The sequence below is a fragment of the Python bivittatus genome, unplaced genomic scaffold, assembly GCF_059951505.1.
Source record: "Python bivittatus isolate LINGU-HERP-01145 unplaced genomic scaffold, Pbiv_v1 ctg000570_np1212, whole genome shotgun sequence".
In the NCBI taxonomy this organism is placed as follows: Eukaryota; Metazoa; Chordata; class Lepidosauria; order Squamata; family Pythonidae; genus Python; species Python bivittatus.
The window spans coordinates 2,862,504-2,875,466 of record NW_028277097.1 but is presented as its reverse complement, the minus strand read 5'-3'; the positions used below and the strand labels follow the sequence as shown (position 1 = coordinate 2,875,466).

General features: G+C 37.2%; 1 protein-coding gene across 1 annotated transcript; it reads right to left on the bottom strand.

Annotated features, from left to right (window-relative positions):
- Positions 1–325: 325 nt before the first annotated feature.
- On the bottom strand, positions 326–9,518 carry ESM1 (endothelial cell specific molecule 1). Its single transcript, XM_007421336.4, has 3 exons — positions 8,913–9,518; positions 2,805–2,960; positions 326–1,784 (listed from the first exon to the last, which is right to left on the bottom strand). Exons 1-3 carry the CDS (start codon positions 9,211–9,213, stop codon positions 1,684–1,686), a joined length of 558 nt encoding a protein of 185 aa, XP_007421398.1. The 5' UTR covers positions 9,214–9,518; the 3' UTR covers positions 326–1,683.
- Positions 9,519–12,963: the final 3,445 nt, after the last annotated feature.

Genomic DNA, 12,963 nt, shown 5'->3' with positions numbered 1-12,963 from the left:
TATTGATGGACAAGGGAAAAAAAGAAGCAGACAATTTACAAGACATGAAAGCTTGTATGACTGCTGTTGTGAAAATAGTCCAACCCCATCCCATCTCACCCCACATACACATAGAAGACACTCAAAAAGCCAGACAATTTTTGCCTTTAAGGCTATGCCTGCTGGACAGAGGACCTGAGGACAAAAAGGAGGATATATCCTCCTTTTGCTAGACATCTGGTAACACCACCTGAACTACATATTTGCCCTGGTGCAAAAAATCAGAATGCAGGAGCAAGCTTACATACCAAAGATTAACCTATCTGTATGTTGAATTAAATGTGATAATCGGGACAGAACTCAGAATGTGGAAGCAATAGGCTTTACCCATTTTATTAAGGATTAATGACATTAACAGTAACAACAACTATAGTAATACAGTCTTATAATAACAGTTAGTTAGTTACACAGCATTGAAGGATTCATCATATTTGGCAAAGAACAACAATGAAAGAGTTACTCTCATGTAAATATTCACAACACTATTTAAATAAACTCTTTCATCCTGCCCACCAAACCACATGAGCAGTTTTCTCCTTTTTATTCAACTCAAAATTTCCTGGAGGAGCCTCAAATCTTATTTGCCTTTAAATGATCCATTAACTTAGAGAGCGATTGTTTGCACTTCTGTAATGTTGATTGTATTGGCACTCTTATTGTCAGCTGCAATCTTCAGATATACAGTTCAGCTTAGCAGTTCAAGCCAGCCTAAATTTTGATCGACTGCAGAAGGGAACAATGGATTTAACCCCCATAAATACATTATGAGACACAGAGCCTTCACCATTTAATTTTCGCAAATAAATTACCCATAAAGAAGACAACAGGCTACAATCCAGTTAAGGCCAGACATCTTTAAAGCTTTTACGATCTTCTTGATTTCAACAGAAGATAACTAATCTTTGAGGTTAGCAGAGCCAAAGGAGTGGTAATGCAGAGATGAACAGGAGACCTATGCATTTCTGACTCAGAAGAACTAAGTGTGGGTAATTTACCTATTACTAATTGGTAATAGTAAACAAGCTTGTTTAGCCTATGTTTTAGCTCTGAGTAAGACCGTGGCCATAAAGCAGATTCTCTGCATGCTTAGTACAAAAGGAAAACCTACTGTGTTCATTGGGACATCTGGCAAGTAATATGTATAGCATTCTAATATTCATCTTCAGAATTAAGGCTGGTTCCATATTTAACAACTATCAGTTCTCTATATTATTGTTACTGTACTGGTGGAATTAGGATTTCAGTTTAGACTGTACATATACTAATTTTCATCCCCATACATTTTCAGTTCTTTGATGAATAAATATTTTGTACAGGACATATAGAATTGAGAATGTTAAAAATAAGAAATATATGTTTTTCTATATATATGTAAGTTCCAGCAATATGCAAGTTCCAACAATATTTTACATTCAAAGATTCATTATACATTTAGTATTCAAAAGATGTTCTAAAAATCATGTACACTGTACACAGTTTCTTGCTGAAATTCAATCTTTTCCCAAAGATACATAAATTGGATCTTTTTTTAAAAAATTACCATTTCCTCTGCCAACAATCTACTGTTTTTAAAATGGTTTGTTGAACATTCATTATTTATTGGAAAAAAGCATGGGTTAGAAATCTAACCCACATAGGCTAATATCAGCGAGGATTTAGCCATTTCATGATTGGAGAATGAATGTCTTTTTCCTTCACAAAATCCTCTTCTACCGAATTACCATCACCAGATCCCATGTCATTCTCTGAAAGTTTAAAAGAGAAAAAGGGGGTATTAGACTTTTTTAAATCAAGATACAGATTTTCAACTATCTTTTCATCTGAATCAATAAAAACTTTAAATATCATGTCCATTCTCAATGCATGGTGATGATCATGTGACCTGAATCATGGGAATTTGATTTTACGTTTACTGATGTAATTTCAGTTATAATTTTTCAAGTAAGAGAGATGTAAACGTGAATATCTCTATAGAACAAATTAGCAATGACATAAATCTCCCAGATTTTCCATAAGAACCAAATTATTAATATTCAATTCTTCAATGAAATATTTAACTAAAATAATCAGATTTTTAAAAATTGATTATGTACCATCAAGTCATTGTCAACTCTTACCCACCACATAGATCTTCAATCCATGTGGTTTTCTTGTTAAAAATATAGGAGTGGTTTACATTGCCTTCGCCCGCATAGTATGAATGGATACCTTTGGCATTGTCATTAAAGTGATCATTCGCCTCCAGCATCTTCCTATATCACTGTTGCCCAATATAGCTTTAGCTGGGCAGGTGGGACACCTTGGGCAACCCTACTGGGAATATATACTCTTGGCATACACTCCTGGCATTCTTTGCTTATCTCTCCCAGGAACATCCTGCCCCCCAATGAGTCAGCATAGCAGAAGTTGGGGGGCCAGGGGAATAATCAGGGAAGGATTAATCAGTAATCAAATTACCGTTGATTACAACAACAGTAATTACTCTTATTAGTAGAGCACCATGACTTATGACTATTAATTTTCAACACTCTTCTCTATATGCATTTACTGAACTCTGAGCCAATAAATAAGTACTGAGGTCAAATATTTCTTTAAGCAAAGCATCTCATGTTTGCTATCTACAGAGAAGTTCTCTGGGGTACATATAATACAATTGTGGTGCACAGCTCAATTAATTTAATACAATTTGAAAAGGAGAATGCCCTTGGCATGGACACATCTTCTAATGCTTTATATCTTTAAGAAATGTACACAATTAGATTTACCTGCAGGTGGCAGTAATTTTCGTTGGTGGGGAGGTTTCGATGCAGCCAATTGGAAAAAAGAAAACTTTACACACTTCCCAGTTACTCTGTCACATATGCCAGAGGGACAGCTGCAAATTCTTAGGCAATCTAACCCATAAGTACCATACGGACACTCTGCAAGATAAAACATTAGAAAGCAATAGACCTATTACTATACTTTAATCTTGTGTTATATTGTGGAAGTTTTTTGCTCTATCTTAGCATTTTGCAAGCCACCATGAGTCTAGAAGATTCAGCAGCATACAAATTTGATAATTAATAAATTAATTAAATAGAATGTTATGAATGCAATCCTAAATATAATTTTTTACGTTTATTCTCTTTGAATTTACTGAATAGGCATGTATACTATGGAACTAAATCCCAGTGACTATAACACTGCCTTCATCTAAGTAATATGCAGAGGATTCACTGAATCACAAACATGCACAATTTTTACAAAGTATTCCATTATTTCACAATTAATTTTATTTCAGTTTAATCAGAAGTAAGCCCCATTGGGTTCAATAGAGCTTGTTCTTGGCTAGTCTAAGATTTCACCTCTTCATTTAAGGCCGCTTTCCCTCAAAATAGTGCTTGTTAGAAATATTGGACCATAATTTCCAGAAATCCTGGGGACCAATTTACCTAGGAATTGTGTGAGTTGTGTTGCCATGCAAGCGGAGAATGCCAAATGAGGAAGACTGGTTTCAGGTCTTCATCATATAATAACGTGAACATTCATTATAGCAGTATTCATACATTTATCTTCCTATATTTTTCAACACTGTAAATAAATCATCTTTATTCCTTGAAAAATTCTGTGAATATGTTCTTTTCCACTGTATATTGTTCTTCATTTCCAAGAGGCTAATCCTAGATTTCAGCCTTTTAAAATACAAATTTGGGAGGAGTTGATAAAGTTGGCTAGATATAAAAATGGCTCACATCAATCAGTACAAAGAGTAGTGCTATTATCCAAATTATCCCTCTTTATTTCCTTTTCACTTGAAGGTTTGTTTGTGCATAGTGATGTTAGAACAATCCCAATGGACCCAGAACTGTATTAATATTGAAATAGCAGGGAAAAATAAATTAAGCTTGAGACAATAACATACTCCTTGTTTTCACATGGCATACCCATGTTTGAATGTGCATTATCTTCAAAGAAGATACAATCCTTTCCTACAATGAGCTGGAAGAAGCTTTGGATATTATTTAATCCAGTCTTCCCGTGATGCAGAAATCTGCTGCTATGGCAGTCTTTGCTCACTTCTAAACAGCCTCTGCTTAAAACCTCTACAAAGGAGTATCTATCACCTTTGAAGACAGCTTTTTTCTGATTTCAGACTGTTGATATCACCAAGAAGGTCTCCATAAATGTTTTGCTAGTACAAAAATAAGGGGCAAAGTCTCTTTAATGAAGCTGTTTGCTACATCTGTGTCATGACACACATAAACAAAGGCTTGGATCAGAAGATCGTGGCTGCCATCTTTACATTCCCCCCCCCGCCCCCATGGACCCCATGGATGCCTGTGCTGTTCATTTAAATTTTTAAAAAGCCAAAACATTAGAACAAATTTTTAAAAAGAAAAAAATAGTCTTTGTAATATTTACAAGAGCAATTTTTCAATAAAAGAAAATCAGTCTAATGTAAAATGTGATTTACAACCTAATCCTGAATGGGACTGGGCAAATAGGCACCAGTGCCAGTATTTTACAGGGCCAACCCAGCAGAGGGATTTGGGGAGCCTTGGCAAATCGTTACTTATCTGATGCATTATTATGGTACTTGCTAAACTAATTTAGCTAAATTTGAGAACTCTGCACCTTGGCTTTGGAATGTAAGAAAGACAGAACTTTCTGCTTCACCTCAGGATCCAAAATATATGTATGTATTACAAAAATGTCTGTCCTCCCCATTTAGTTGATTTTAGAAGTTTGAAACGGCCTGTCTAGAACTTAGCCTTTTTTTCTAACAAATTGAAATTTCTGTAGCAGGGTGGGGGGGTTTTCCTCACCACCAGTTTATTCTCTGAAAGTGGTTAAATTCTAGAGTGTGCCTGAAAAGCAGTGATGAACCCCGGCCTTTCCTTCTTATCTACAGCTATTATCTGGGATGCAGAAATATAGACAGCCGCTAGATGGTAGCAATGGGTTTATTTTCTGAATCTCTTTGCTCCCATCTAGTGGTCACATGGCTTTCTGCAGCCCAGACCTAGCAGCCCTATTTTACTACTAACCATGGTTTTTGTTTTAGTAAAATGTAAGCTTTCTCACACTTTGCTCAATACTGTGACTTACAAAAAAAAGGTTGGTTTCATTATTATTATTCTAGGCTTGTTCCAAGAAGCTAAGCATAGGATATGCAGTTGCTGTCTCTCTCACTATTTTATCCCTTTAACAGCCTTGTGAGTTATTTAGGCTGACTGTCCAAAACATTCTTCCTGAACTGAGATTTGAATCAACATCTAAAATTGACATTTGAGTCTAGATGGGTCAAAATTCTAATGATTCCAACATATATTGGCCTTTTCCAACATGCAAGTTATTTAAACTAAACAATTCGGCCCAGTTGCAGGAAAGTGTCAATTGCTTTAGGACATAGCAGTACATGACATATTAACCATCTTAAGTACATATATAAGCAGGAAAGCAAGGTATATTATCATCAACAACAACATTGGTATTATGAAGTTAAAAACAAAATATACAAAACATGTTGTACTTTAAAGCAGATTTACATGTATATCTGTTTCCAATGCAAGCTTAAATTTTATATCATTAAAAATGATTATTTGAACAATAGAAGACTCTTTTTCTCTTCCTAATAGAAGGAGGACGTATCAGCAGGACTGGAGAAACCCCAATGCTTGCAAGAGCTAACAGCCTATATACAGATTATGCAAAAATAAATAAATAAATAAATAAATAAATAAATAAATAAATAAATAGGCTGAACTGGATTGTATCAGTTTAGACTGCAGATAGAAAATTAAATTTTGAGAGAGAGAGAGAGAGAGAGAGAGAAGGGGAGAGAGAAAGTGATCAAAACGCTTATTTGAATTACAGAAGTATCTCATTCTCTTACTTCCTATTGGTAGTGACCTAACAGTTACATAAATTGTTCTTAACAGTCGAGAAAATCTTCATTCAAATGACTATGGTGTATTTTAGAAGATTTTAGAACCTTGCACGTGAAGGATCCTCATCATCCTCCAGCACACTTTAGGCCTGTTCATATGTCTTTCTCTCAGTCATTTGTATCTGGACGGAGGAGGAGGAGGAAGAAACAACTATAAAGTATATTTAGGCACTATCTTGTAAACAGAGTTGTCTATCAACATTATTAATCCTCTAGTGGGGGCTTAAAATCTTCCCAGTAGCCTTGTTTGTTTGTTGAACAGCAAAATGTATACATTGTATAAGATTAGAAGCCTCTGAGATTTATTTTATACATGCCCTTCTCCCAATTTTTATTCCGCATTCTGTACTCAGTGGGCAGCCTCCATCCTCTATCTTTATTTAGTTTGCTTTTGTATAGAGGGGGGTCTTTATTTGGGATGTTTTTCTCCCTTCCTTCCTTCCTTCCTTCCTTCCTTCCTTCCTTCCTTCCTTCCTTCCTTCCTTCCTTCCTTCCTTCCCACTTCTGTAAGCCCTGGGATTTCTCCAGTCCTGCTGCTATGTCCTTCTTGTATGTAGGCAACACATACAAGACTGAGCTCATTACCGAAACATTTTTTTAGATTTTTTTTAATCCCATTTTTATTATTTTTATAAATAACTCAAGGTGGCAAACATACCTAAACTCCTTCCTCCTCCTATATCTCTCACAGCAATAACCCTGTGAGGTGAGTTGGGCTGAGAGACAGTGACTGGCCCAAAGTCGCCCAGCTGACTTTCATGCCTAATGTGGGACTAGAACTCACAGTCTCCTGCTTTCTAGCCTGGTGCCTTAACCACTAGATCAAACTGGCTCTCCATTTTCTCTCTCAATTTTGTAGGAGGCAGTTAGTTGTATTAGTTTATCACAACAAAAACAAGTCTTGTGCTATTTTACTAAGTGATGAGTACTTCCAAGTTAAAGTAGACTGGCAAGTCTAAGTCAACATCTAAGATGTTTCTTTGGTGACATACCGCGAATACTTTATTTAAAAGACAGGTGTTCCATCAAAATAGGCTGATGATCAAACTAATTGTTGAATAGATTCACTTTCCAATAACTATGTTTGGAGTCTAATGTTGAAAATCGGCAGATGCTCACCTGGGAGTAAACTACACTGAACACAGCGGGATCTACTTCCATGTGAACTTCAAGTAAGAACAATGTGCAGAGTAGAGTTGTATCACTAATTTAAATAAATGAAGTCACTGAAGTTATATATGGAACAAATTGAACTATTTCTTTAGTCAGAATGGTATTTAGCTTATCCTCTCCTTCCTTAAATGTTTGAGGCCCACAATAAACCATTTCAACATGTAAATATGTAATACATTCACTCAAAAAGCCTGTTTGCAAGAATGTGCTTTCTGTAAAACTACCAACACCAAGGTTGCTCAGAAGTAATAATTCCAAATTTGAAGGGAACTTGAACACAGTCACTTAGAAGTTATTCCCCAACAAATGTTTATAAGATTGTGGCCTCAGCTGATCCAACAGAGGCTATTCACTTATCAGTAGAAACAGATTCCTACACCTGTATAGACTGGTTAGTTTATGATAACAAAAAGGTACCACCAGATTCCTTCTGACTTCTGTACAGGTTTCCTTGCAGGTTTGTTAGCCTTGTTCCAAATTAACTGGACCATTTCTGCCTCATTGATAATTATGCAGTCCTTGCTGGCCTAAGCGGAAGAATCCACAGCTATAGTTTCTCCTGCCAAGATTTGTAAAGACATCTCCAGTATTGGGTTCGGGAGCTTAAGAGACTATGTACATGTTATGCAAAAGAAATGAGTAGACTGGAATGAACCGTATCGCTTTAGATCGCAGATGAAAAGTTATATTTTGATCATATATGAGAGAAAGAAGGAGAGAGAAAGAGACTTCCTTAATCAGATGGTTTTCAGCTATGATGAAGTCCCATACATCTGGAATTGTGGAAGGCTGGTGCAGGGAGGAAAGAGAGAGAAAGAAACAGAGTCTCCATATGCAAACCTCCTTCACCAGAAAGAAGAATGTAACAGCGCTTTTCTATGTGACATTCTCATGTGCAATGTGCAGAAGGTTTTTTTTTTTAACATGGGCAGCACAAAAAAAGATGGCATCCTCCTTCTGCAGCCTAAAGTAATCCACTCTAGAATTCCACTTCTGCTTTTTACATAATATACACCATCTGCCACTTTCAACGGGATAAAACAATATATTTCATAAAATGCCAGTGTTAATAGGACTGCATTTTTGACTGCAACAGCAAATACATTTTAAACTTTGGAAAGAAGACAGGGAACAAGGGGGCACTGATATGAACCTCAAACCTCAACAGCTGTTTTGAAGGTGTTGTAGAGAAGGAACTGTTTGGCACACAATTACCCCATCTATGCTTTCCTTCCAAAGCTTTTATCTATGTTGTAAAATGCAGGTGTTACTTTCTTGATTGCACATATCATATACTGTATTATATACTTCTGGGAAAGAATATTGGCCTAAATGCTTTTGCAATATTTATAGAAACCTCCCAGACAATATTTGCATATTGCTTCCCTGTGGATAAAAGTGAAGCATTCTCTAGGAAATACAGTGCCCGTAGAATTAGGATTAAGTGCTTGACCTGCTGGCAGCCTTAGGCAATTCTTTTCCAGCCTGCTAAGCAAAGAAATTATGACCCATTTTATAGACTTTGGTAAAATGAAGATACCTGTACTAGGTATATGAATACCATCAATAGCTATTTGTATCTTTTCCCACGTCACAGGAATTACCCTACCTCAGCAGGATAATTCATATGCCTGAAATAAGTCTACCAAAACAAAACAAAACAAAAAAACCCCAAAAATGTTACATATTTCTTGGAGCAGTCTCCAACAGCTATACATTAACCATTAAGTATCATGATAGGTAACGCTATCTAGTGACCATTCTTTACCTTTGCAGATACCAAACTCATCTCCAAAATCATCTTCTTCAGAAAAAAACTGGCACTTCAGTCCGGGCCCACATTTGACACCATCCATGCCTGCAACTGTCCGGTAGCAAGTTTCTCCCAGAGCTGCAGCACACACCCTACAGCAGCCACAGTCATCCAACACAGTCCGCTTACAATGCAGCGGGTTTTTACATTCACTGCTGTCACAGGACTCAGGACAATCTACTGCATACTTGGTGCTCCAGGTAGCTCTGACATGCATGGGTACCAGAAGTAGAGTGAACACCAAAAAACTGCTCATGACTCCTGGTGATGAAAGCACAATTCCACTGTCCTCAATGGCAGGTTGCAAAAGTTCAATCTGGATGTCTTCTGCTCTAGGATACAGGAGTGAAGAACCAAATGTGGAAGTTCTGAAGATCAGCTTACAAATTTTGGAGCTTTATACAGCCTCTTGCCCACAAGGCCTGCCGTTGTCAATTTCCTCAATTTGTCCTCTTGCCAGCCTCCCTTGTTTTACTTTGCGAAATCCAGGATGAAGTTTGGATTAGCACGCTGCTACCATCCAGGAATTGAAAAGCCTGAGCTGATGTAATCTGTTATGTTTAGTTGGCTTGTTTTCCAGTGAGGGCTGAAAATTCTCTCACATCCGTCTCAAATGCTCAAGGATGTCTGCCAGAAAAGTGCACAGGGGTAAAAGGGGGTGGGGAAAGCAAGAGTAGGTTACATACCTTCTGTCAGGACAAGTGTTGTTCTCACATTGGCTCTATCTCTCTGCAAATCTTTACAGTCTTTTTGCACAAAAGGAACACTAAGAGTCAGGAAGAGAGATCATATATCTAGCTGTGTAGCTTCTGTCTCCATCCCTTTTTCTCAACTGCAGGAGGAAGACAATAGATTGTTACTTTAAAGCAGTCCTACCTCAACCTGGTGCCTTCCAAATGGGTTGAAATCCCACTTCCATAATCTCTAGCCACTGACCAGGGCACCAGAATAAGGTTTAAAGTCTGGGCAACACCACTTTAAAAGCTAGAGAAAAGTATTCCTTGAAACAAAAAAGAATAATCCTGTCAATATTTAGTTAGGTAGATTGCATTCAAAGAGCAATGCCAAAGACAACAAAGAGAGGAGAGATGTCAGAAACTTGTGGTTTCATCTTTCCATACCTCAGACGGTTATCATTTTAGTATCTTTTGGATGATTAGCACTTCTCGGACAATCCATGGATATTTCTTTTGATTAGGCTCAAAGAAATCGAATGGACTCTTTCTTCAATGAACTTCCTGCCTTCCAGCTCAATTCAGTGTAGCAGATTTTCATGGGAGTAGGAACCTGAGAGTCCATTCAAGCTATCAAAGCCAGTTAAAGAAAGGACTCAATAAGAAGGCATGCTATTCTCAAGAAGAGTTGCTTGAAATAAATCTCCAAGCAATGAGTCCATGGTGATTTCCAACCAGCAATTTAAATATTTTCAAGTTGTTAATCTGCAAGGCATTTCAAGCAGTTTTGAGCATAATAATGATGTGGACAGAGCAGGAAACGCAAATGCAAGGAGAGTGGCCATGTATCTATAGAAGTCTAAAGCAAACCACAATAAAGTCACATGCATTGTAACAGCATAACAGAAACAATATGAATTCTGTGATCTACATCATTCAAATTATAACGTGATGTTGTTTGGCCCTTGCCCATCCCATGGACACCCAAGCAAGTATCCTATTTTCAGAAAAGAATCTGCCAGATGAAGGCCTCCTCTGTTTGAAGGCTGTCAACTCCAAGCTTCATTTAGGGAGAACAGGGGTCTAAATGTTATATGTCAGCAGTGAGCAGGCAAATCTAGAACTAGGTCACAGTCTTCACTACTAAGCTGAAACATATCGAATTTCTATTTAAGATACAGTGATCATTTTTTATTGAATTTATACATATACATTAGCATATGCAAATCGTAGGCAGAGTTGTCCCTTCATTTGTGGTAAGGCATTTCCTCATTTTTGACAGTAACTTAGGTATACAAGTTTTGAATTTCTTCTCAATGTCCCTTCTTTTCATCCAAAGATCACTTTTGCATTTATCCATACTATGTGGTTATGGAGCTCCCTATTGGATGATGAAGAAAGAGATGCTACAATTTTACTGCACGCAACTGGGGTGTCCCCAGGGGTTTCAAAAAAGTCACAGTGATGGCCACAACCATGCAATCAAAGGCCCTTTTCTTGCATGTGGCTACCATCCTGACATTTTGATCCCCCTGTGGACACCTCCAGCACACAACATGATGTTCACCAAAAAAGAGATCCTTGGAATATAGTATTTTCCTAAACTTGCATGACAGTCTCTGAGAATTCCTGTGGGTATTCCAGAAAAATGGCAAAGGAATCAGCATGAATCAAGAGAGTACATGTTTATTTTCTCAATAGGGAAGGCATTGTGATCTCTGTTAAGAACTCCTTTCCCTGTTTCTCTGAAGCAGTTCTCAAGTCTTTCACATCCAACTCAGCAAGAAGAAATAAAGTATTTATTTATTTATTTATTTATTTATTTATTTATTTATTTATTTATTAGATGTATATCATACCTTTTGTATAGAGCTCAAGAACATTCCTTATATTTTCTTTTCCACAATAATCCTGTGTGGTAGCTTGGGCTGGAAGAATGGCTATCCCAAAGCCACCCAATGAACTTCTGCCACTGAGGGTGGATTTCATCCTGAATCTCTCTAGTGCCAATCCAACATTTTAACCACTTCAGCACACTAACTCTCTTTGGATATTTATTCCAGGGCTCAGCAATCTTTTAAAGTAGTAGGCATCATTTCACAATGTAGTTGGAGAACAGCGGGCACCATGTAAAGGCGTCATCAGTATTGATCTCCAATTGTATTTCTATCCCCTTCTATCCTCTTCTTATCCCTTACCGGTTAGAAGAGCTGTTTGGTCATGTGTGTAATACCCAAGACAGAGTTATACTCACTATTTGTAGTATAACTAAATCCAAAAGTGTTTTTGCGAGAAGTCAGCTTTGTAAGACAAAACCACCATCCCCTCTCATCTCCCAAAGTGGCCTGCTGGAAGTCCTCCTTGCCATAACCACAATTTCTTCTATTGCTCTTCTTGTGTTCAAGATTGCCAGCTAACATTAACAGGATGGCACTCTTCCCAGGCTAGTTTTTAACCAAGGGCAACTTGTTCAGTGAACGCCCAGAAAAAAACATTTGACTCATTAAATTCAGGGTTGTAGACTTGATTTTATGAAAACATTTGTTTTAATAGCATTTTGTTATGCTTGTATAACAGTCAGTCAGGTAGACAACACTGTTATGCATACATAGGCATTCCTTGATTGATGAAACCCCAATGTTGCATGTGCAGGGTTTACCTTACCAACATCCACATCAATATGTAGACATCAAAGCAATAACTTGAGAGGACATCTGTTTTCCATTAAGCACCAACTTTGAGATCTTCAACTGGGCACCTTTTGCAGGCCTGCTGTAGGCATGCTAATTCAAAAGCTAATTCTGCTTTTCCGTGGGGGGGTGGGGGTTAGGCTATTCAAGAACTAGCCATTGGAACTGAAGCTGGTCCTCTCTAAATTATATTCAGGAGAGACTTCAGAATAATAGAATATATAGTTTGGAAGGAATCTTGGAATCCATCTCTACCAGATGGCCATCCATCTTCTGTGTAAAAACCTCCAGTAAACAAGAGTCCACCACCTCCTATTCCATACTGAACAGCAACTCTTATCATGAGGAAAATTTTCATAAAACATTTCTTTTTATTCAGGCCTTTTATAGTTTTTAAATGAGTTGTTAGCTGGGTTTAATGATTAGGTGGTTGATTATTGTTTATGAATATTTTAACCCACCCAGAGGCCCAGAATGGAAATGGGCAGGATATAAATTTTTAAATCCAATACATTTTAAAAATCATCAGTGTTTCAGTTGTGCATACACATGGATGACATGTTAATAATTTGTTATGTATCATAAACAACATGAGACTTTGAGGAAATGGCAACTTTTATCAAATAAAATTCTTGATATTTA

What these genes read in the sequence shown, in the direction of transcription:
- ESM1 (XM_007421336.4), bottom strand. Translation starts at nt 9,213, where the DNA reads ATGAGCAGTTTTTTGGTGTTCACTCTACTTCTGGTACCCATGCATGTC. An exon ending in TGAGTTTGGTATCTGCAAAG is followed by an intron (nt 2,961 to 8,912) that starts GTAAAGAATGGT and finishes TTTATCTTGCAG; the next exon opens with AGTGTCCGTATGGTACTTAT. An exon ending in AAAATTACTGCCACCTGCAG is followed by an intron (nt 1,785 to 2,804) that starts GTAAATCTAATT and finishes TTAAACTTTCAG; the next exon opens with AGAATGACATGGGATCTGGT.